A 25,849-nucleotide genomic window follows, 5' to 3' on the forward strand; every position below is an offset into this window, starting at 1 on the left:
CTTCGTAACCGAGTCCATGGATCCCGTAGGTCTCAATTATTGAACTCCATGATACAACATCTTTGTTAACCATTTGATCAAAGCACCTTCTAGCCAATACAATACTCCCACATTTTGCATACATATTCAGGATAGAGGTTTCCATGGCTTCATTACCCTCTTCAGAGCTGTAAACTATGTTCTTTGTTACATAACCATGAACTCCTTTCCCCAAATGTAATGCACCCAAATGGGTATATGTAAGAGCAAGGACTCTTAACATGTCAGCCCCGGGTTTCAAACCTGCAAACTGCATTTGCTGAGACAATTCAATCGCCTCTTTAAAATACCCATTTGAGCAAAACCTAACATCATTGTACTCCATGTAATGCTGCTCCTCTTTCAAGTTTCTTCAAACAATTGAGCTGATATCTCCAACTCACCTAAGAGAACTTAACCATTGAACGAAATACCTTCGCTGGACAAGTCGCCGGAGGGGAGAGGTGCTTATGATCGTACATCGGAGGGGAGCGGTGCTCACGGTAGTTGTAGGTTTGTCTTCTCCATTTGGGTAGTTAGTCATATGAGTGAGATAGTGTGAGTTTAGAAGAAGGGAAAGGGAGGGTAATATTGTCCACTCACAACAGTCGGGGGTGTTTTGGGCATTTTGAAAAAAAACTAACAGACATTCTATCACTTAACAGGGTCTGCTAACGGCAGGGATTGATTTGGAATTTGTTTGAATTTTCAGGGGCTGTCTTTGGTGTTTCGAAAAGTCCAGGGGGTGGCAATGCAATTTTCTCTTCTTTTTATTTTATTCTTTTGGTAGCAACTTCAATCATTCAATGCCTAATTATTAGAAAATAATTTAAAGATTGATTAAATGTCAACCCTATTTTTATATCAAATTAATTCATATAGGTTTATTTATTTATTTATTTTTTTGGTGGAATATATGTATAGGTTTGATTTGGTGTAGGTGAACCCTCTTCCCCTTGAAGGCATCGACAAGATTGAAGTTGAGAGTCTTGAGACGGACAACAGGGAGTTGGCGACCCTTCTTAGTAGGGACCATGCATCCTGCAAATATTTGGATGCCAAATTCATGAAACCACCTTTTTCTCTGCTTACTGGGATTTGAGAATCAATTATGATGACTTGATCATGATCCTTGAAAAGAGGTTTGAATGGGGAATAACGGTGAACTCTCCAACGTCTCCCTCTTCCTCCTCATTATGTATCATTTTTCCACATTAGGTGTCTGATCCTTAGATGCATCCTACAAGTATTATTTGGTTGCCAAACTCGTGAAATCCCAAAGATTTGGAAATCAATTATAGTGACAACGATCATACCTACAACGAGGTTTGAATAATATATATTTTTCATGATGATATGTGTTAGAACAAACACTAAGAAATACTAATAAAATGAGCAGATTCGCACAAGATAACACAGAGATTTAATGAGGTTCACACACTGATGTGGTGTGCTACGTCTTCGGGTGAAGAAGTAGATGATTCACTATATTGGAAGAAATATTACAATGGAAATTCAAGAACACCGAAATTTGCGGTAAAAAACTCTCACCCAATAACCTTAGAATGAAAAACCCAAATATCACTTGCTTACACAAAAAGACATCATAACATATATATACTCCTCCAAGTTGGGTTGATCCATCAGGTCATGTCACGTTCAATTGGGTGCTCAGGCCCTATGTTACTATTACAAACCTCAGAAAAAATCCCATTCAGGTCACCTCCAAATTTTGTTGGAGCAGTTCAATCTTCAAACATAACAATATAATATACATGCAGCAGTCTACGATTGCTTATTTGATATGCAGCAGAAGAGAGGTCATCGCATAATGATGGAGGGTATGTGTTGGATTTTGGGCCAATCCTCCCCATATTCTCGAACCCTTTCATAGAATGTAATTGGCATGCTTATTATCTCCATTTTGTTGAGGGCAGTGATGAATCTTAATCCTTCAGGAAGCATTCTTAACATGTAGCATCTTTCGATCCGTAGTTCCAGAAGACATGGCAATGCTCCCTCCTCCACTTCCAATTCCTCCAACTCCAGCTTATATAGTCGTAGGTATTGAAGTCTTCCAAACCCCTCTATGGGGAAGTAATATTTTGGGATTTTATCATGGCCACCATAATATGAAACACGAGCCCTCCACAAAGAAATAAAATATACTTTTGCCAGTGTTAAACTTTCCAAGTTTGGTAGCGTTTTTAAAGTTGGAATTGGATCTTCTTTCAAGTGAGATGGATTCAACTTTAGCTTTTTCAGATTTGGTGGGAATTCTTCCAACTTTGGCAACTTCCTTAGCCCTCCAAATAGATACAGTTTCCATAGGCTACGACAGTGAGAAAGTGGTGACCAGTCATAGTCATCGGAAACTACATTTTCATACAAATTAAAACTCAATTTCAAGCATTGGAGATGATCCATTTTGGATATCGAAGACTGGTGTAATGACTTACAATCAGTACTGTCGATTTCATGTAAAACCAATGTTCGCAAATTTACCAATTTTGGTAGAGCAAATTCTAGCTGCAGCTTTTTTCCCCAACCAAGCTTCAGACTCAAGAGATTCTTCAATCCATCCATTCGCAATGGTTTGTTATCTTGTGTAAGACCATACCACCATAAGGAACAATAAGTCAGTTGTTCCATCTTCCATAGCATGTTGGGTAATCTATCAATGTTAAATAGAGTAAGGAATTTTAGGTTCCGTAAATTACCAATGGTTGGTGGAACCATTATTACGGAATATCCTATCAACCTCAAGTATCTCAAGTGAATTAAGTTCCCTATGGCTCTTGGCAAGCTATGAATATTGACATCTTCAAGCAATAGGACCCTAAGAAAATTGAATCTCTTGCAAACAAACTTCAATGTCATTATGGATTCATTTGGATTGGATGGCCTCCACAAGGAGAAGACACGAAGATGTGTATTGCTTCTCATGGGTTGTTGCATAGAAACATACCTATCAAAAGTGAAGTGAATGGCATGTCTTCGCATTTAATGATTAGAGATTGATGCCACCCCAGAAGCAGTGGAAGAAGAAGAAGAATCATCGCCTGTTGAGCTTCCACCACCAAAAGTACAAAGGAAATTCTCTTGTTTTGCCTTCCACAAGCAAAAGTCTCGCATCAAGTCATGCAAGCGGCATGTTTTGACTTTACCGCGGGAGCTCCTTTCACCCACTTGAACCATTGACCTATTAATCAGCTCCAGCAAGTATTGTTCTCCCATTTCCTCCTTTGTTGTTTCTTGTCCATTATGCTGCACAAAATCTTCAGCTATCCACATTTGGATCAATTCCTTTTTATGGACTTCAGTATCCTCTGGGTAAAGGCTGAAGTAGAGAAAGCATGACTTTAAGTAAGAAGGTAAATCATGGTAGCTTAAAGACAATATCCATGAAACACCATATTGTTCTTGATTCTTTTCGACTTTGTTTAGGTACCTGATAATGTCTTTAGCCACCGTCTCCCATTCATGAATTGACTTCTTTGTTGCTAGCAAGCCTCCTAATACAACAACTGCTAGAGGTAGACCTCCACATTTTTTTACCATGTCCCTTCCCAACTTCTTCTTTTCTTCTTCTAGATGGTATAAAGAAGAAGAACTTGAAGCAACATTCTTGGAAAGAAAAGCTTTCTTACAGAACAGTTCCCAACTCTGTTCCTCTGTTAAACACCTAGATTCCTGGAGAAAGCCTGATGGATCTGCATAAAGAGTCACATCTTTGATTCTAGTGGTGAGCATTATTTTGCTTCCCTTCTTTCCTTTGGGAAATGCAGGTTTTAGAACATCCCAAGCCTCTTTGCTCCATATGTCATCGAGGACCAACAGATACAGCTTATCCTCCAATTGCTTGTAAAGCTTCTCCTTCAACTCTCCATCATTTAGCGTCTCAACTCCTGTTTGATTGCCTACTTTCCTTATGATTTCCTGCAAAATAGCTCTTCCTTGGTATTGTTGGGAAATAAAACTCCAAGCACAACAATCAAAATGACGCTTAACATCATTATGATTGTAAACTTTTATCGCAAGGGTAGTTTTACCCAGTCCCCCCATCCCAACAATAGAAACTAGATGGGGGCCCTCCTTATTGATCAACTCTGCAATCAATACATTAATGTTGTCTTCTATGCCGATAACATCCCCATCATCATAATGCGGACAGGATTGTCTCAACTGTTGTCGTATCCCTCTTGTAGAGCTTGTTCCTTGTCCTGGGTCAGTCCTTATGAATCCATAAGTTGATACACTACGAGTGATGGCCTGGATCTTGGATTGAAGCATTTCGATCTCCTTCCCAATTTTGTGAAGTCGTATATATTTCTTTGGATTTAAAAAGCTTGCAGCTTTTGCTTTGAGAATATAGCTGTCTATGGCATCCTCCACATCGTAAGCAAGCTCTCTGATTTCTGAAACCCAATTACCAACAAGATCGCTTTCATCCTGTCTTGCATCTGCATCTTTTAAGAAGCATTGCATCCGTAGCATTTCATCTTTGATATTCACAATTTGATTGGCCACCCCGCCTAATATTTCTGCTTCCTGCGCTAGCAAGCCACCAAGATATCGTGCAACAGAGAATACAACACTCTCTGCCATTTTTTGCTGTTGTTGCTACTGGTTCTTCTCCTTTCTCTTCTTTTGATCACCAGGGAGAATTAATAGTTATAGTTAGTCAATCAGATCAGATTAGGTGAATGCATCTCTTATTTTTCAATAAGGAAAGAGTTCTTTAAAGTGAATGCCAAGTTGAACTTTCTTTCTTAAGAATTTATTAAGAATCTCATTTTAAATTGAAGCCATCCTATAATTATATCTTAATCGGAAGTTATCGAACTTGTTTCTACTGGTTTGATTCAGTAGAATATCAAGAATGTTTAATTTAGTGGTCCCAAGTAGTTAAGGTTTAATTAATATCGGACAAGAGAATGTTACTTGCTTGAGCAGAAACTCTGCCGGCACACAGACTGTTAGGAGATAACACAGGGACATCTTCGGTACATGGGGTGAGGGCAACACAATCTTTTCGTGGATGTTGACATACGCAAACAGATTGTGTTTTTTTTTTTTTATTATTATTATTATTTGTCCAAAAGTCTTGTTAGCGGATAAAGCCCCTTCATCAAAGGTGAAATCCTCTCACAAAATGACAAAACACCCAGGTAGTTTTTTTTTTTCTCCATTATTATTATTATTATTATTATTATTTGACCAAAAGTCTTGAACGCGGATAGAGCCCCTCCCCCCTCAAAATGACAAAACACCCGTTCCCTTTTGTAGGGTTGTCAATGGGATTATACCTTCTCTTATTTTTATTTTATTATTTTTTTTAAGAACAATTTTTTTTTTTTTTTCGGTTAGCTCTGAGAATACTTGAATTCACGACTTCTTAATTGTGAGGTGTTGGACGTTGCCCAGTGACCTACCCCGTTGGGGTCAACTATGTTGGTAGCCCTAAGGATACTTGAATTCATGACCTCTTAACTGTGAGGTGTTGGATGTCCCTTGCTGAGCTATCCCGTTGGGGTCAACTATGTTGGTCTGTTTTTTTTTTTTTAGCCCAAAGGATGCTTAAATTCATGACCTCTAAATTGTGAGGTGTTGGACGTTGCCAAGTGAGCTATCCTCTTGGGATCAACTATGGTTTTTTATTTTTTATTTTTTTTATTTTAGTGTCTGCAAACCTCAATCATTCAATGCCTTTTTGGAGAATAAACCTAGTGTAAGGTTGATTAAATTTCAATTTAATAATTTGAAGCCATCCTATTATTAAAGGAAAAATCTTATCATAATCAAGTTTTATGGGATTATAATCTTATCCTTTTGTCTTTTAGTATAATACATTTATTTTTTCTATGAGGGTAATTCTTATCGTTTCACATAATTAAGAACTGCATTAAATAACTTTCAATTCTTAAAAGCCATTTTTACCCCAATGTTAAATAACTTCTGGGAATATTTCATGTTGATTCCTTGCTTCATTTCATTGATTCTTTTGTTACATTTCAAGCATCTTATAGGAATTGAAAGATGTTTTGTTTTCATTTCTATGTTTTCCAGTACTTGCTATCTCATTTTGAATGCAAGAAAACATTGCCTTGCATTCAAATCATAGTTGTTTTGGAAATATCAATAAAGGAGTCCAGGATTTCAACCTTCTCTATTTACCTAAAGAAACCACTCAACACATAGGGGCGATATGATCATTTCACACGTTGTTCTTACGTTGATGAAATCAAAGTTTTCATGAATGTTGATGCCCTTGTGCGTACACTCACTGGCCCCATACTTATTAGAGGCCACTCAACCAGACAATGATGGTCTTACCCTTATTTTTTTTTTATTTATTCACGAGTGAAATAGAGAAATAAACATTAGCTCATCAATCAAATTAAAGCAGGGTAACACATCTTATTCTTCGGTAAATACAAAGTTCTTCAAAGATGGATGCTAAGTTGAACTTTCTTTCCTGTTTAATTAATAAGAGTCTCTTTTTCAACCAAAGCCGATCTATTATTAAATCTCAATTTAAAATGTTATCGGACTTGTTCTACAGGTTTGATTTGGTGGCCGGGGACAGTCAAGAAGGAAGTGGACCTAGTAGTTTAGATCTGAGATTGAGGATTTTGTATTAGTTCATCAGGTGCCTAGTCTTTTTTTAAAGTTTTAATATATCATACTATTATATAAAAGTATGTACTCATGTTTCGTGGTTAATCTTTTTATTTATTTTATTTTATTTTATTTCTATTTTATCCTTCTTATTTATTTAAATATCTTATATTTTTCATTATCTTCTTTGTCAATCTTTTTTATTTTTCCAATATTATTGGTACCCTTTATATGCTTTAATTTTTAAATATTCGCTAAATCTTAGTTTTTTTATTCCAAAATCTCTCTCTCTCCTCTCTCTCAGGTTCCTCTCTTTTTCTTTTCTAATTTCTATATTTTAGGAGTTGTTTTTACCAATAAAAAAAATCTTTCTATTTTTCTCCCTTGTCTCTTACGTTCCTCTCTTTTTCATTTTTAATCTTACATCTTTCTTAAGATAAAAAAATAATAAAAATTATTTTTTAGGACTCTTTTTACAAAAAAGAAAGGTTCATTCTAAATTTTCTCCCTCCCTTCTTTCACGTTCCTCTTTTCTCTTGTAACCTATATCTTTCTAAAAAAAAAAAAAAAAATGTATATTTTAGGAGTTTTTATTACCCAAAAAGAAAAAAAAAATCTCTCCTCTCTCACGGTCCTCTCTTTTTCTCTTCTAATATCTATATTTTAGGAGTTGTTTTTACCAATAAAAAAAATCTTTCTAAATTTTCTCCCTTGTCTCTCACGTTCCTCTCTTTTTCTTTTTTAATTTCATTTCTTAAGATAATTTGGAGTCTTTTCACAAAAAAAAAAAGTTCATTCAGGAGCATCTTCAACATACAACGGGGAGGACATAACGATTTTTTTGCATTGCCTATGCAAGGCCGACAGGGATTTTTTTCTCTATATATTTTTGGGGGCTAAAGAACGCTCACTGGTGCCCCCACCCCTGTTAATGCCCATTTGCACCCCCTCATTGCCTTGTGTTTTTCCCCAAATTTTTTTTTTTTTTCTTTTTGGCAACTTATCTTATAGATAACTAGCTACTAGAGAATGAGAAAGAGAATGTGATATTTTGGGAGAGGGGGAAAAGAACCCTATCTGCTTGGGAGGCAATTGCACCACCAGTGCACAGCCAAAATGAGGGCACATAAATGCATCTAAGTAGAGGTCAGTGTGGTCTTTTCACACCGCCTATATCTGAGCATAGAAACAAACAAGTGGTTAGGGTTTTTTCTCCTTTTTTTTTTTTTAAGTGTTTGGAGGCATGGCCTACATGGAATTTTATAACAGCTATTACAGAGTGTGGGGAGGGGGGCGAAGAGGGTTGCCTTGAGACACTAAGGTAAGACTAGGAGACTCAAATCCATGATTCTTCTTTATTATTTATGATACTAAATACCCTTCTTCATTTCAATTAAAGAAGATTTTTTTTCTTTGGATAGGTAGGGAGGGAAGTAGGTAACAATTAGGAGGTTTGAACTCGAGACCTCCTAGTGAACATGGGTTTTTTGCATACCACAACTCATCAACTGCATTAGACAATTATTGTTAATTAAAGAACAATTAGATTGTATACATGAAGAGATTTGCCTTCACCGTGAGTAGAAGAAATTGGGCCCATTGATTTTACATTTTTTTTACCTATAAATTTTTATTTAGATTTATTAAACAGAGGCAAGGTAAAAAGTTGAGAGTACCAAATATGCTACATATGGGTATTGTTTCTTGCAATTTACCAAAAAAAAAAAAATTTGTTTATGAGCAATTTTGTTGATATGTGGACCACGTCAAGGCATCTAATTATTACATTTTTGACAAAACATTTTTTTTTTCTGTGATATGTTTTGACAAATCAATCTTTTCTATTTGTCATAAAAGGCTTTGAAAGTTTCAAAGTCAATTTAATTATATAGAGAGGCCTCTCTCCAACGTTTTCGACCCATGTGGAACACAATGATTTATTTAAAAATGAGAGAATGTTTCTCCTAAAAAATAATAGAATAACGAAGTGTTTCTTATGGAAGAGTGTGACTCTTATACGTACATCACCAAAAGATCAACAGAGACATCATTTATCTCTTCTTATGGGGCAAATTCCCTTTAAAGATAAGGCTAGAGGGGCGGATCAGCCATCCATGGCTTTAGGTATCTGAATCAGATTCAATATCAATACTTGACAGATACATATCGACCATAGTTGTACACATCTGACCAGTCGTATATTGATTGTATCGATTCAATATCAATACCTGACAGATACCATATTGACCATAGTTGTACCCATATCTGACCAGTACTATATCGATTGTTACTTATCAGGGGCGGGCAAAATGATCGGAGAAAACACACATTGTTACTTTCGGGGGCAATAGGATCCAGTACGACCCATACAGTTGGTCCATATTGATACCAGTATCTGTATCGGCAGCAACCAATACCAATGCCAATACTGTGCATTAAAACCCTGCAGCCATCAGCAATAACAATCAGATCCCGATATAGATCGCTTAGACTCATTGGGTTGGCCAATTATACCAATAGTCCAACCAAATCATGGATCGGTCAAATTGAATATGAGAAAGAAAACCATAGAAATCGGAGTTCTGTTGAGAACCAAAACTTCCCTTTCGATCATCTCCATTAACCAAATTGTCAAAGAAATTGCTCATTACAGCTGTCATTAGTCATTACATATAGAGGTTGCTCATTACAGCTACTCATTTCTACTACCTTTGGTTATATTCTACAGTAATAGTACCACCCCTGCAACTATAACAATTGTTTTCAATTTGGGTTAACATGGGAAGGTACCATACACAGCTCTAAGTAGCATCCAGATGAGTTTGATGAGTTTGGTCTGCACTGCCACACTCATCCCAACCCTGACCAGCCACAGAACAGCCAGGCACCAATCATTGGGGAACCAACAATTTGGGGATATGATTCCAGAATGAAGCAAAGCACTGTCTTCAAAACTCACTTGAGCCTGCTTGAAAATGTTGATATGCAAAAATCGCCTTCCAACTCGGCATCCTCTACACCAATGTTTTCTCTATTCTCTCATTTTCATGGACTAGAATTAGGTTATTTTCTTGTGTCTGGCAGCTTTAGCAACATCTCTATCTCCTCGAGAGAGTGCCCTTTTGTCTCAACTATGAAATAACTAGCAAATATCGCTGAAAGCAACGAAACCCCACCAAAGCTTGCATAAACCGGAGAAACTCCAAATCTATCCACCAGCTTGAGAAAATACAGACCCACCAAGAAGTTGCAAACCTGAAATTGTTGCAAAATGAAAAGGCAAAGCTCAGGTTGGTCTAATAGTCGAGCTCATTTTTGAATATAAATGTGGTCAAGGAAAAATAAATAAATGTCTATCATTGTTCCTAGAGTAAAAGTAAAATGGTATGGTAGTGCAACTAAAAACCCTTTGATTAGAAATTCTTCAACACAATATTGGGAGCTCTGGTGTTCAGTGGAAATGTATTTGCACAAAAGGGTAGAGCCAGTACTCCCAAGGTTCTACCCTTTGACCTGGACTGGGATGTGCTGTACTTCAGATTCAGGTAATTAAAAGTTAAAACTATCAGTGTATTGTATATTCAGGTCTAACAACTGTCACTCTGTACAATTGTAAAAGCTTGACCGGCCAGCATGAAGATGCAAGTTTGAGCCCGAGGGGTTCATGCAAAAAATGTTGATAAGTCAGGACCGAACCGTACTAATCTACCCCACCTAGGAACCTGTGAAAGTGGGACTTGCACCAGTTTACGGCCCATCTTTTATTCCATATTCAGGTCTAAAACCTGAGAATGGAAATGGAGACAACAACACCTTGGTGTTTCACACAGGTCTACTCCATCAAACCCATTTCTATTGTCATCTATTGAACGATTAAATCAATACATACCCAATGAACACATAAACTGAAGCCCATGATTTTCCCACGTGTTCTGGTGCTGCTAAGCTCAGGAATAATAAGACCAGTAACTGGTCCTGCACCTACCGCAAAGGTGAACATGTACCTACAGGAAGACCATATGAATGTAAAAGGGCGAGTAAATAAGGGCAAATTTCTAAAATTTCCAAAGTTCCAATTAATATATGAAATTTAAAGGAAGTAGATGGCCTCTTTAACATTTAAATGAATTATTTCCATCAAAAGAGAACATATGAATGCATTAGGTTTGTATCTTGATAGAGTACTTGACATTAATAAATACGCTCATGGCTCAATGCTATTAGAATTACTCACAAAAATATGCATTCTACATTTACACTTTATATGGATGCAGATCCAGCTTCAAAACTAAACTAATTGGGTGATGGCCAAAAATACTGTAAATCTCTTATTTTGAGTATTAGCCATGTCTACGATCAAAACAGTTAGAGGAGCATAATCATTTCACGAGGACATGACAGAGAATCCATACACAAGGGTTCCTAGTATTGACAAGTTGTGAGCAAGTTGTTCATCCAATGGAGAACTGATGGCAAAAACTATGAGAAACATCGAAGCTGCCTGAAAACAAATAGGGATAAAGTCAGGAGTGTCATAATCAATACTGTGCTAAAGCTTCCACAAAGAAGAGATTATAATACGTACTGTCAAGAACCTGCATAAAAATAGTATCCAGTTAGCAATATGTTGATACATATAACTGTGTAAAATTGTCGATGCTTGTTGAGTTTGTATGATGTTGAAACTGGAAGCCAAACGATGTAAATGCCAACAATAACGGATTGAAAGAATTCCCCATCACTAATCCAATTGATTACAATAACAATTAGTTCTTACTCACACACCATTCCCAAGTAGCTTCCTATCAGAAGCTTTTTCCTCCCTTGCTTGTCCATTAAGTATAAAGCAAGCAGTGCCCCTAGAGATGACCAACATACACGATGAGTAGATGTTTTCAAGCCAAAATCACATGAATTGATATAAAATATGAATAAATACCTCCAAAGTTGGTGAATCCAACTAATAAGCTGGCTAAACCACTGCTTGTAATGCCAACATCATGAAAAGTCAAGGACGAGAAATAGAGAACTCCATTTATGCCTGCAAACTGTTGAAGTACAAAAAGTGCGCCTCCAATGAAAGCAACTGTGATCATGCAATACTTCAGTGTCTAAAACCGTGCCCACATGGATGAAACATAGTCTAGAAATCAGAAAGAGCGATGAAAATTTAAGTAAAGAAGAAGAAATGCACTAAAAGATGCATATTATGGGGCTTTATACCATAGTTGTATTTTCATGAGCATCATGGGGGCTTATACCATAGCTGCAAGGTGTCTCCTATGCGGCGCCTACAGGCCCATGCATTATATCACCCTTGATGTTTAGCCCATTTTCTGTCAAAGTGGGACTGAGTTTGTGGTTTATCTGAATTAGCCTTTGACATGCTGAGCCCATTTGCATTATACCAAGTAATAATTTGAATTTTTATTGCTAATGGACTTTGTGGGCCTGTCATTGCTGTTAAACCCATTTGTAGAAACTCCATATTAACAGATGTGCACGGCTAGGGGACCAAGATGACGCCAAGGTGCTTTGCCTTGACACTTGACCACCGTGCCTTGGTGTGCCTTGGTTCGCCTTGTCACCGTTACAACTTACAACTATGGTTTATACATGTGGCAACAGGGAGGGCAGGGTCGGGTAATGTCCTTACCCTTACCCTCTCATAGGTGTGGGGATTCTTACAGGGAAAATGGTGAAAAGTCCCTGTCTGCGGTGCTCTAGTAACTTCTTGTTTGTCTCTTTACCCAGTTGGGCTGATTGGATGGAATAAGTTAAGGATATATGGGCTGGGCACCTGGGCCTTGAGTTGGTTCACATAAATATATGTGTGAATCTGGGCGTGTAGGTGCTTGGGTGCATATGGTGTGTATATATGTGCGTATATATGTGCATGAATTACCTAATTGTCCCTATCTAGGCATATATACTCCTTACCTGCTTAAATGGTCAGGTAAAAGAGTCCCAACCTTCCCCTCCCGAAACCACAGATATCATTAAAATGACCCTTAACCTAGATCACAAAGTGATGATACTGGCCGTATATTCACTATAAGTCGTTCATACATAATTGGTCTCGTCACTGAACATTACCTCTCCTGTGAGGCTCCTCAAGGAGTTCCAACCAGCTGCTCTCCAAATCACTATCATCGTTTCTAATAACTGACTGAAATTCTTCAATTGATTTGTCAACTTCAGACTTTCCCCAGAGATTGCGGATAACTGTTTTGGCATCATCCAATCTTCCTACCTGCAAAACCAGCAACGATGTAGCTTCTAACACACACTTTTTGGACTTTGATTAAAAAAAAAAAAAAGGAGATTATTTTATCATATTCCGTACAAATATGTAAATTTATGTATGTACATAAGTACATCGATCGAATTGAGACATAAAGCGATATCCTACTTTACATAGCCAGCGGGGACTGTCGACAGCAAACTGCATACCAAATGTAAGGATAAAAGCAGGCAAACTTGCAATGTATAACATCGTTCTCCACCTGCAACAAAGATTTAATAAGACTTCTCCAAAAGAAGGACAGTGATAATTCATAAGCCCCAGGGGAGAAGTAAAGTTGTCAGAACAATCCAATGAACATCAAGAATTGGTGGAGTTTTCAGCAGCAGCTAAAGACAGTTCTGAATCTCAGGAATTTCGCCTAAAATTTCGCAAGTTTCGATGGTTTCAACCGTAATTTCGGAAATTTTGACCCTCAAAATTTTTATCAATAGCCCAGAAACAATACCTGGTTTCGGCCAGGTTTCGGAAATTTCAACCTAAATTTTGGTTTCAACCTGATTGAAAGCCGAGATTTAGAACCATGGCTAAAAGGAACACTTGCTTCTTTGCCCATGGTTCCTCTTTTATTTTATTTTATTTTATTTTTTATTTTTTATTTTTTGGGGGTTGGGGGAGGGGATAATTTTTGCTCTAGTACATTTAGAAGAAAGGAATGCATAGTACTTTCATTCATTGAATTAATAAACTCTCTGTTGATTAAAGGAAATACCAGTACTTGTCGGTCTTAAGCATAGATCTTCCAGCCCCCTTTTTGTCAGTATTCTGATTAATGGTCTAACTCAATCTTTAATCAATTTACTCAAGGAAAAAGAAGGAGAAAAAAGAAAAAACCATGGCTTCAAACCAGTGTAACCCTTAAGATACTAGAAAAAGACGAGCCTCACCAATGTGGATCACTTTCAGAAGGAATTCCTAAGAACAGGGATGCAATTATCCCTATGCAGGTGCCAATTTGACACAAGGTTCCCAATGAACCCCTATACCTCGTTGGTGAGACCTACAACAAAATTGATGAGGGAACTGATGAATAAAGAGATTAATAAATGGTTGAAACTAAAATCCATCTCCTATTATCCCTTAAGATGCAGAGCAACATACAGAACCAAGAATATCAACACATTAAAATTGGATTATTCCACCATGAACATATCTTAATCTATATTCTTCTCAGCAACTAGGATACAGTACTTCTCCCAGATTGCATGATATGCATAACTCATACATTGTCTAATAAGTTAGTTACTAGAAGTTAGAGAGTCTGTGCAACTTTCCAATCCTAAAGCCCATACTTTTGTTGCAGCATAGACATAGTAATTGGTTCTCCACCAGTAAGAAAAGAATAGTTTCTTTGTAGAATTTTTACCAAACATTCAGCAATTACTCAAATAAGAATAAATTCTCTCTTTAATATGCTTTACTAAATCATAATCATCAAAACAAATTGAAATTTACAATCATCACCCCTCTATATATGGCATTAAATGCATGCATGAATATTTTGCTCTTCATTTCAAACTGTCAAATTAACATATGATAAGAATGGATTTTTAACTTTATCTTTAAGAGGGACCAGTACCTCTGAAATATAAATTGGAACAAGGGCAGTGTTCACACCAATACCAAGGCCAACAAGAAATCTTCCCCAAAGCATTTCATCCAAGGAGTGTGCTTGTGCACTAAAACACATTAAAAATAGCAGTCAATAATCATAAACACATTTTAGTGACAAAAACAGATAATAATTCAAGAAGGCAAAACAAGACCGAAAAGATTCTGGGTGAGGAGATAACCACAAAGGGAGGTTAAACCACTAAGAGGGCCAATTCAAACTCCAGGAATTATTGAAGCTCACTAATATGCAAAAGCACATATAATATTCCACCATACTCGTGGAAGTTCCAATTCTAGATGGTTAAGTATCAGCCTATTTAGTATTTAGGCATTCATCTAGATTATTACAACAACAACAACAACAACAACAACAACCACCAACACCTTATCCCAACTTAATGGGGTTGGCTACATGGAGGTTCCAAGCAAGGACGAACACAAGGATCCATGCAAAAAGATTGACTGGTTATGGCTGATTATAATGAAGTAACGGTTGTCTACCTGACACATCTCTATAGATCAGAAACAGGCATATTACAACAAACTATAATAAAGTATCGGCTGTCTACCTGACATACCAATATAGATCGACCAAGCCAAAGCGTCCTACATACATTACGTCCACCACTAAGACAATCCATCACCCAACCTACTTCTATGGAAGGAGGAATGAACACTGAAGAAGGAATGAACACTCATCTAGATTACTCCTCAAAATATAGATGCAATAGTGGGTTACATAGAATTCACCTGGGGATTCTTAAGAGGATGTATGTCAATACTCAAGGAAACTGGTACAGAACACCAAAAATCATAAGTATTGACAGTTGCATTGTCTTGCAGTGCACTTGGAAAAAGAAGAAAAGAACTTCTAAAATCCATTACAAATAAGCCTACATGGTGGATTCCAATGCAAAGGGGTGATCACATTTTGAAGTTGCAAACTGTGAAGACATTAATCAATTTATTGAGTACACAATCAAAGGCATCAAATCTAGATGTCAGAATCCTTTTGCTTGGGCTATCTTGCTGTTTGTAGGGTGGAAGAACTAAGCACGGACAAAAAAAATGTGTACCCAGTGCTCGAGGCTCCCGCCACTGTGGGGTCTAGGAAGGGTTATTAATGTAAGGCTGGTTATAGGTGTACCCAACACTAAATACATTACCAAACTCCAACACAAATAAAGTAGACAATCTACTAATCAACTAGGCCAAGAAACAAAGCCAAACAAGCTATTAGCTAGGACAGTAGAGGCCGAAACAAACTAGCAATGGTTTACAAAGTATATCCCAGCAACCCAACACTTACAAAGCTTCAAATCAAGTAATGATATGTGAATTCACAACCCAAGCAATAGGGTGAAAGCAAAGTAGGATAACAATACTTTAATTGTGGAAAATTTGGTCAAAGTAGAGAAAAGTTATAACTCACAAACCAAGCATCGGATGAGCCTGCAAAGTGGCAAGTATAGATTATTATAACCCCAACAAAACCTGGAAATATCAGTCTGAGTTGATGGTTGGTTGTGGAGTTATGAAGATTCTTGACCTGGTTACCAAAAAGAAACTTCTGGGAACAAGAGATGGAATCCTTAGAAAGCCCTCAGTCAAGGATCGAGTAAACCTTGCATGAAACCAACTGAATCCTCAAAATATGGTGGGAGTGGCCATGTGGACAGGGAGATAAGTGCACTCAAAGTCTACCAAAAACTCCTTCCAAAAAGCTATCGTGGGTCTTGAAGAAACTCAAAACAGAAGCAGCAATTACAATTGATATCTCCTCTGAAATAAACCTTCAGTGGAGCATAAATAGGCCTCACAACACTCGGAAACAATATAACAAATAAAGAGAAGAAGATGGAAGACAAGGGAGATTGACGAAGGGATAGAAGGGTTTGGCTATTTCAGCCAATAAGTCTCTCACCCTCAGCCCTTTCAATCAATTTCTTAGACTCACTCAGACAGTTGTTTGGCAAGCAAACTTCATAAATTTCATCAATCAATTGTGTCCCAAAAAGGTACAATCGGTCCCCTTTAAATAGGTTGGGGTTTGCTTTGCAAAATGGAATGTATGAAAAAAGAAACAAATAACAAAAGGGAAAAGGAAACTTCTTCGCCACTAAGACTTTTCTAATCTGACTTTACTTGCTTGACAAGGACTAAAAAAAGAAAAGGAAACAATTTATTCTTTTAGAAAGCTATTAGACGATTCCCCTCTTTTTTGTTGATTAAGTCTTATAACAACATAATAATCTCACTCAAAAACATAATCGTCAGAGAAGTTATTGAGGCTTCTAGAAGCTAGCCCAGCCTAGAATCACTAGGCTTGATTGGATTGTTGGCTTAGGTTGGTTCTTCTAGTTCTTCGGATATACTTCAGTCCAATCATATGATCTATATCAGTCACAATGTACGTAGCCTCCCCCCTCCTTCACGGAGAATCTGTTTCCCAACATGAACCCACCACTACTAGGTCGCAATGGAGCAAACTCGACATGGACATGACCTATTAATTCCATGTTTGAGTTGAGTATCTTCCAGGTCAATTGTGGGTAAACAGCAAATGGACACTAAGAAAATAGGTAACTTTTGTGTTGAGCCATAGTTCTAAAATAAGGATCCAATTGGCAGGTCAAACCGGGATAAAATGGAACTGTACACCTAAATGAATTATATTTTCTGGTTAAATTCCAAGTTCTTTAGAATATCAAGACAGCTTGGCCTCTGGTCTGGTTTTATAAAATGTACTTGATGTATATCACATGACTGGATTGAAGTACAATCGAAGGAAGAACCAGTCCAGCCAGCAGTCCAATTGAGCCTAGTGGTTCTAGGCTCAACCATCTTCTAGAAGCCCCAATATTCTCTACCTCTTCTGATTTTGAGTGGAGTTTGTCTTATTAGAAAACTTAAATCAACAAGCAAGAGGGGATCGACCAACAGCTTTTAGAAATGATTTATTTCCTTTTCTTTGTTTATTCTTCTTGTCAAGCAAGTAATTTAGTTCAGGAAAGTTTCTCTTGTTCTTAGCTTCCTTTTATTTGTGTCTTCTTGTCCAAAGAACTAAAAGTTTCCTTTTCATTACTTTCCTATTTTATAAAGGCTTCTCAACCTATTTAAAGTGATTACTTGTACATATTTTGACACAATTGATTAATGAAGCTCATGAAATTTTTCTTGTCAAAATTCTATCTAAGAGAGACTAAGAGATCAGCTGGGATAGCTGAGAGTGAGAGACCCATCAGCTGAGATAGCCACCCCTCTACCTATCCCCCATCGATTCTCCCTTTCTCCCTCTTCTATCTCTTCTGTTTTCTTTGTGCATTTGAGTGATATTTTGGTACTGTTCTAAGGAAGTTATCAATGCTGCATCACACCTGCATCACACCATACTGCTGCTGGATTTCTGAGATTATGCATATGACAGCCTTAGAAGGACGATTTCCAGGCAGACTTCAAGTACCCCCATGTCTCTGATCCTTGACCTGTTTCCGGCCATGTCTTGAAGACTTCAGTGGATGCACACAAAACACCTTCGATCCATAGTTCAAGGCCATTTGAAGCTTCCAACGCTTGTTTCCAAAAAAGTTTCCTTTTTTGTGACCAATTCAATAAACTTCACAACTCTCAACAACCATCAACTTAGGCTGAATTTTACGGGATTTACTTGGCTCATTTTGATATACGTTCAATCCAATTCACAGCCTCAATGAGGCCTTGTTTGTGAGTCATCAGTTTTATCTTATTTGGCCTAATTATCTTTAAGAATCATGTATTTTTTTCCCTGCCTGAGTTCATTTCATCGTTAGGTCTGATCCTAAGTTTCAATGGTTATTTTGGAGTTTTATTATTGTTGTTTACTATGGATATAAGTGAGAAAACCTTACTGGTTTGTGTCAGCCCATATTGTCCTAGCCGACAGCCTTATTGGCTTGTTTCTTGAACTAGCTGATTAGGTTATTATTTGTGTTGGAGTTTGGTTTAGCCTTACATTAGTGCTTGAACCCATCAAACCAGAAATTGGCCCACCAAACTCATTTTTTATCTTTTTATTAGAACTCATCCTCTTTGTGTATCATTATCCTTTTGGTCCATGCTAATCAAACAGAAACATTAGATGTTCCATACCATCTTGTATTCAGATCGGGAGGTTTCTTGTGAATCTGAATCACTTATTCATACACGTGAATGCTTCACATACGGTTTCGTGATGACACAAGTCCTTTTGCTTCCATAAATGCCCCTCCATGCTGCAATTAAGAGTTTTTAGAGAGGTATTTATGGAAGCAAAAGGACATGTATCATTGCACACCCATACATAAAGCATTCACATACTTTAGGAGATCCAAACTCGCTTCTTTTTGAGTCATTTCTTTTGTTGACCCATTTAATAAAGAGACAGGAGCTTCGCATGACACATTTAATTCTTGATTTTCGAACCCAAAAAATGAATAAATAAATTGAGGAACTACTGATATTGGTACTCATTAAAAAAACATTTTAGGCGCATACATAATTTGAACTCTGAACAGAGATTATGAAAACGTAGCAATCAAACTAGTCAAATTACTTCTGAACCTGGAGAATTTCAAACCCTTGTATCCAGTAAATTTAGAAATGTCAAACAAAGGAAAAGAATTAAACAATCATATACTAAACAATGTAGAAGATAAGCATCATCTCAATGCCGATTGCAAAACAGATGATGTAAATGAGAAATCTGGATTACCTTAAAATTGGCCCAAGAATTAATGTAAACGTATCAACCTGAATTGTACGCCGACATCCAAGGTTATCAACAAGTGAGCCAGAGCTTACGCTTCCAATAAATGCACCAGCTATGAATATGCTGACCACAAATCCCTCAAGTAGTGAATTTCCTTCAAAACCAAGCTCCCTTGCAATAGATACTATCGGACCATTCATTACCCTGTGAAGCTGACGGTACCAAACTCAATTTTTTCACTCATGCACTTAAGGTAGAACACTCAGAAAAAAAAAAGCAGTCTAACTTCTCAAATAAGCACCACCAAGGTTTAGTGACATTCAACAAATGCAACCAAGAACACTCAGAAAAAAAAAAAAGCAGTCTACTCAGAAAAAAAAAGCAGTCTAACTTCTCAAATAAGCACCACCAAGGTTTAGTGACATTCAACAAATGCAATCAAGAAGAACATAATTTATATTTTCCACTAATATCCACTATACAGTTTTAAAATGAAATAAGTATTTTCTTTGATCATCGCTCGTAATTGCTCAAAACCAAAAGATTTAAACAATTAATATAAGTTGATCTCCACGAATTGAATAGTAATGTCATGGTATTCCAACAGAGCATATCTATTATGATTATCGGATAACAAATATAAGACAATAAGGAGTCTGCTTCAACTGTCAACTTACAATAACATAAACACAGACTCTGGCAATGTCATACATAATCACGGACGCATAATAGAAGTTTACCCTATGTGATATCCAAAGATAACGTTCGCCATGGAAGCCAATAGCACATGAGGAAAAGCAGGTAACCAACCATAGCCAGGCCCTCCATCTCCCTTCTCAGACAGTAACGCAATTTCGCTCTCTGCAGAATCAAGCAACCCCGATAAAACATTTTGAGAAAACGATAAATAAAACAAAGCAAGGTTATGAAAGGTGGTGGAAGATAAACCAGTTGATTTCTGAGACTCTTCCAACTGGGAAGGTTGCCTCTTTGTGGCCGGAACGGCCGGAACTTCGAGCTTTCGCCAGGACGATGGAAAACTTAAACGGAACGGCAGTTTTGCAACAAGAGGACGACGGAAATATTTAGGTTTATAAATAAATCGAGAGATGGTGATCGTTGGAAGGGAAGGTGATGCTTGTATCGCCGCAATCCTCATCGGAACTGACGGAAGATTCGTACTCCAACCTGATGACTGCGCTATCATATGACCTTAATAATGTGTGCGGATCTAATCTGTGAAAGGAACATTGAAGAATTGAAGCTTCTCGTGAAAGAGGCAAAGCTATGGAGTATCTAGCTTCATCCTCAACGACGAGAATCCGAGTGGATAAACACAGCAACGGTCCCTGGCTTTGAAGCTTCATAATCCATATACTGCCAACTTAAGGGAAAACGATTATGTGTGATTTAACCGAATGGGGTCTAAGGGTGTCAAATCAGTCGGTTCAGTTCCGGTTCGTCAGGATGAATCGGTTTTTTCAAGTGAATTGCCTTTGATAATATTTCTGTTCCAGGAACAATGTTTCGTGTTAAAAATGAAAATTTTAGTTTTTATATTAAAATATATATATATTTTTTAATGAACTGAAACAATAGAACTACCTTTTGTCGTTCTGTCAATTCTCGTTTCTAGTGTTTTCTTTTTTCATTTTTTGTTAGAAAAAAAACGAAACACACCATAAATGCAGCCTAATTATCGCTCAATTCCAATTTTGATGTGGAAATTTTTCTTGTATTATCCTTAAAAATATTATTTATTTTCAATAACTCCACTAATCATATTTTTATTTTCCCTGTATCAGACAAGAAAAAAAAAATAGACAATAATGAGGTTATAGATGACTTTAGGCTAATTAGCTTTTGTACTAATGCACTTATTATGTAAAAAATTATTGGCCAATAGAATTAGGAAGGTCTTAGATAGATCCAATTCCCATTTTCAGAATATTTTTTATTAAGGGGAGATAGATCTTTGATAACACTATTATAGTTTATGAGATTTTTATTTACTTAGGCATCATAAAAGGAAATGTGACTGGATGACTCTCAAGCTATAGCTGGATATGTCAAAAATCTATGATATACTGAGTGTGGTGCCATAGAGCCATATCTGAATTCTTAGGTTTCATTCAATACTGGTGTGACATGATTAACTATCTTGTATCTATTAGTATATATTCTATTAAATTGTGAGACAATTGTTTTAATTTCATGGATAGGTCCAAACCTATTCGTCAAGGATGCCCTCTTTGCTCACATTTATTTTTCCATCCTATAGAAAACAGTTGAATTAAAAATTTTGATCTGCCTTGTACCTTACCCATACTCACCCTGCCATGCCCTGCAAGCTGCAACCCTCACATACCCAAAGATATTTTAGACATTTCCTTTTCACATTGTACGCCTTTAGATAATCTGATATGCCTTTTGGGGGAGATCCGAGACTCTTTTGTCTTTTGGGTTATGAACCAAAACCAATCTTCCTGAACAAAAAACCAAAAAAGTACTCACTCGTCAGCGCCTATTGGGGGGAGTGTTATTATTATCGTTTTAACGATATAACCATGGTTTAAATCATGGTATCGGGTATAGTATCGGTTTATGTGGATATCATCATATCAATACGATTGTATCCGAGGGGATAGGGTGGATGGAGGGAAGGGTTGTGATTATTTGATTATCTTAATTCAATGGTTAGAGTTGGATGAATCAATGATGAAAAGAATTTTTTTTTTTTATCCACAGGTTTTGGTAGTTGGATGAGACTCCTGAAATGTTGTAATAGAATTTCGAACTTCTTACAGGGCTAGAGAGAATAATACACTTTAATAGTTAAATTCATTTAAGGGAAATATATGGAAGAAGAAAAACTTTCGGTCATTCCATAATTTTCATTTAGATATAGTTGACTTGTAGAAGTGAGCTTGATCTCATATCATTTAGATGTAGTTAACCCCAAGGGGATAATTGAGTTGGGAAGGGACCTTTGCCTTAGGAAGCATATGATTTTGAGTTCGACTCCTCATACCTCCTTAAGGCCACTCACATGGGGTGTTTAATGTTATTCACTACTTTCAATGAAAGTAAATGGTTCTCATTCAACTTTGGTATATGATCCAATCCATGCGATTGTGGGGTTAGTATGAACCAGGGGAATTGTTCTCATTCAACTCCGGTATGACTTGATCAATGTGATTGTGAGGTTAGTGTGAACTTGCAGGACTAGTTTGGCCTGGATACCCATCGTTAGAAATTAAAACTCTTTTAGTTCCTTGTTTATTCTCGATAGTTACTTAATACAGGGATAACAATTTTTCAAAAATTAAAATTTATTAATGTAATATTTATGTAAAATGATTGGATTTAGCTCAATGAAACAATAAAAGATGCCATGTTAAAAAGGAAAAAAAAATTAAGATTACAGTTTCTAAATTCACAATTCAGTTACAACAAGATTTTCCTTGTATATTATAAGATAAAGCAAACCATCCTAGATTCAAGAATCCTCTTATAGATACAAGTTAGAATCGAGATCCTGATCGAAAATAATCGAGATCGACTTCAATTAGGAGTCAATCAGAATCAGTGAAAATATGCCCTAACCCTAGAAATCCAATATGAATCAATCGAAATCGAGATTGGAGACATTACAACCATCAAAAACACTAAAAAGAGGGACAAGATAAGGAAGGGTCTATCCTACCAATACAAAAAACTAGCTTCTATACCCTCATTCTACACATAGCTCACAATTCTCGTACAGCTTAAAACTGCAACTAATGTTCTTGAAATAGAGATACAAGCATGGATGAATCAGTTTGAAGGAACATGATAGAATCTCCCTCTGCATCTACATCTGTAGACAATATGGCAAGACTCTGCAATGGAACACTTGCTGAAGCTCACCATCGCCCTCTTGCCTGGAAAGCATGGCCCACATGCATGTGCACAGTCAGGCAAGATTGATCCTATTGGGAACCTCTCCATTCCAGCTTCCTCCTTCTTTAGTAACCCATCCTATACACCATTAATCAATTATAAAAACCAAATCAACACATTAAATAACTACCCTTTGTTCTTTGAGCATGGTTGGTCTAACCAAGGATTAAAAAACTCAATTTGGGTCGACCGAATTGGATGACCCCATTACTGGCCAATCCAACTGGGCCGTATCTCTTCCAAAAGCTAAGCTATTTTGGCCGATATTATGCCTGATTCAGAATTTCAGATCTGAATCGACACCATTCCGGATTTTTATTTGTTCTATAAGCATGGCTGGTCCAACCTGGTCAATAAGATGTGGTCAATTACCCGGCTGGTTTAAGAACCCATGAGTGGAATCAGACCAAGCTAAGGTTGTGTTTGGTATATATTTTCAGAATTTATAGATTTTGGACCTACAACACATTCTAAAGCGAGAAATTAAATAAAGAAGAATCGTATTTCAAAACACATTCTAGTTAGATTCCAAACACGGCTCAAACTCCATACGCCTAAGGAGAAGAGAAAACAAACCTTGGGAGTCCCACTGGGACTGCTACCTTGACCCTTGAAGCTCACTGGAGTCTCTGCTAAACACAAAAGCATAGAAGTAAGGAGAAGGGCTGTATAGGCTAAAATGGAGGTGATGGACAACTTCTTCATCATCTTATTCTTCTTCTACCACGAACTTCCAGAGGTGAAAAAAAAGCTGAGACCAAAGAGGAAGCCCAAGTGAAATTTTGCTAAGAGAAGACATTGTTATATATCTGAGAGAGAAATAGGCCAGAAGGGTATTATGGCTTAATGGAGGGTACACCTGCATCCCTGATACACATCACATGATCCACGACCAATATATGAAGCCATTTCACAGGTTTTGTTGTATCTCCAAATACAATGAGGAATGAAAGAAGAAAGGGTTGGAAGAAGAGACAAAATTTAAAGCTTTAATAGTTTAAAAATTTGGATACTAATTTGGATATTCCCACTAGTATTCAAGTCTTGAAGAAGGGAAAGTGTTCACTGTTCACTGTTCACGTGACGAGTCAGCCTTTTGTGGCAGGTCATGGGGAAAACACAATGGGTATGTTCCAATGTTTTGGGATATTAATCTTGTCTGATTCAAATTGTAGGGTGGTGTTACAGTTTTGGAGTCTCTAGTTTTGTACAAACTAGTATTGAATATGGAGGTTTGTTGTTACCTAATCTTTCAAATGAGGGAGGACTTGGGTTTCAAGAATTGGAATTGAAATCAGTTAGATCAGCTCCCCACATAGGGAGGGATCTGGCTCCTCTCCTGAACAGTGATTGCCCAGATAGCATCCATAGCTACCTAGGTGCTCGCCACGTGTCTAGGCGACGATCCAATGGTGTCTAGCATCTCTTTTTCTGTGCCTTTGTCAATACCTCGTTCTCCGCACCTTGTTAGGCGCCGTTAGATTGTCGCCTAGGTGTTGGTCCCGCTTGCTAGGGGTGGACCCCACACACCATGGAGGGTGTGAGATCGCCCCCACCCATCACCATTTGAGGAGTAGATATAATTTGGCAATTAACCAAAATGTAACCTCCTTGATGGGAGGAAGTTATTGTAACTGGTCTAAGGCTGTGTTTGGTAACCAAGAGAAGAGAAGAAAATAACAAAAAAAAAAGTACAAAAATTATACTTTTTTCTTGGTTTAAGAAATTCTTCTCTTTGTGCTTGGCATGTCCTGAATGAATCAAGAGAAGATTTTTTTTTTTAACTTCAAAATTCACCATGGGAGTGGTGAACTTTTATTTTTTAAATAAATAAATAATCTTACCAAAAACACAAGAAAACATAAGAAATTACAAAAACCTTTTTTTTCTTTTCTCCTAATTTTTTTTTCTCTACCTTTAGCTACCGAACCCAGCCTAAAGGTAGAGAAAATAGATCCTTGGTTTTCACTTTTTTGTATTGAGAAACTGAGAAATGTCATAAACTCTCTCTCTCTCTCTCTTGGATTGTTAGGATTATATCATCGTAGTCACCTAGAGAAGACTTGGACATGTATCCAAACACCTGCCAACACTTGTGAGGGTTGGGAATGCATGTTCAAGTCCTTGCAACCGTTGGATGGATGGGAGGTAAATTGGAGTTGGAGAGAATCTTTATCCCAGATTATGAGACACCTAAAGGTGGATATAGACTTTGTGTAACAATGCTTGGTTACATAAAGAATGAGTAAGTGTGTGACAAAAATTTGGACCGATGAACACAAAATATTCATAGATGCTAGGAGGATCCAATGAGGGGTGCCAAATCCTCAGCCTAGTTTTATTTGGTCCTATGTGACCCGTATAAAAACGAATTGATTACAAAATCGGCTCAATGTCACTACAGGTGAAAGGAAACTTAATTCCTAATGATTAGCCCAGTTCGGTCAATTTTGGTTTTAACATGCCTGCATTGGTCTAGTGAAACAGATTTAGGCCCAAGTACACACCCTTGAATTTTTTGCATATAAAACATTTTTTTTGTATGGAATAAAAAATATATAATATATTAGAGGCAGTTTCCCTTCACCCGAAGGATTAATTCCTACGCCAATAGGTCTTGGTGA

General features: G+C 37.1%; 3 protein-coding genes across 7 annotated transcripts; all 3 read right to left on the reverse strand.

Annotated features, from left to right (window-relative positions):
- Positions 1-1,839: 1,839 nt before the first annotated feature.
- Positions 1,840-4,626, reverse strand: LOC122089625 (putative disease resistance protein At1g59780). Its single transcript, XM_042659342.1, has 3 exons — positions 3,046-4,626; positions 2,478-2,670; positions 1,840-2,393 (listed from the first exon to the last, which is right to left on the reverse strand). Exons 1-3 carry the CDS (start codon positions 4,624-4,626, stop codon positions 1,840-1,842), a joined length of 2,328 nt encoding a protein of 775 aa, XP_042515276.1.
- Positions 4,627-9,219: 4,593 nt separating this feature from the next.
- On the reverse strand, positions 9,220-20,649 carry LOC122089226 (probable plastidic glucose transporter 1). Of its 5 annotated transcripts, none has more exons than XM_042658785.1 (12): positions 20,232-20,649; positions 20,024-20,144; positions 19,287-19,487; positions 14,523-14,622; positions 13,831-13,943; positions 13,052-13,145; positions 12,736-12,892; positions 11,579-11,725; positions 11,425-11,498; positions 11,052-11,140; positions 10,529-10,643; positions 9,220-9,894 (listed from the first exon to the last, which is right to left on the reverse strand). In XM_042658785.1, the coding sequence occupies exons 1-12, from the start codon at positions 20,488-20,490 to the stop codon at positions 9,703-9,705; spliced, it is 1,662 nt and encodes a 553-aa protein (XP_042514719.1). In that variant the 5' UTR covers positions 20,491-20,649; the 3' UTR covers positions 9,220-9,702. The 5 variants fall into 5 exon arrangements, 3 of the variants coding, with proteins under 3 accessions (XP_042514719.1, XP_042514720.1, XP_042514721.1); XR_006143271.1 differs by lacking the exon at positions 9,220-9,894 and adding an exon at positions 11,225-11,324 and having other exon boundaries at positions 10,609-10,643; XR_006143270.1 differs by lacking the exon at positions 9,220-9,894 and having other exon boundaries at positions 10,584-10,643; positions 11,052-11,324.
- A 2,081-nt stretch (positions 20,650-22,730) lies between these two features.
- On the reverse strand, positions 22,731-23,995 carry LOC122090014 (protein EPIDERMAL PATTERNING FACTOR 2-like). The gene is made up of 2 exons (XM_042659830.1): positions 23,802-23,995; positions 22,731-23,303 (listed from the first exon to the last, which is right to left on the reverse strand). The coding sequence occupies exons 1-2, from the start codon at positions 23,931-23,933 to the stop codon at positions 23,100-23,102; spliced, it is 336 nt and encodes a 111-aa protein (XP_042515764.1). The 5' UTR covers positions 23,934-23,995; the 3' UTR covers positions 22,731-23,099.
- Positions 23,996-25,849: the final 1,854 nt, after the last annotated feature.

This window comes from Macadamia integrifolia, chromosome 9 (assembly GCF_013358625.1).
Source record: "Macadamia integrifolia cultivar HAES 741 chromosome 9, SCU_Mint_v3, whole genome shotgun sequence".
NCBI classification, from domain to species: domain Eukaryota; kingdom Viridiplantae; phylum Streptophyta; class Magnoliopsida; order Proteales; family Proteaceae; genus Macadamia; species Macadamia integrifolia.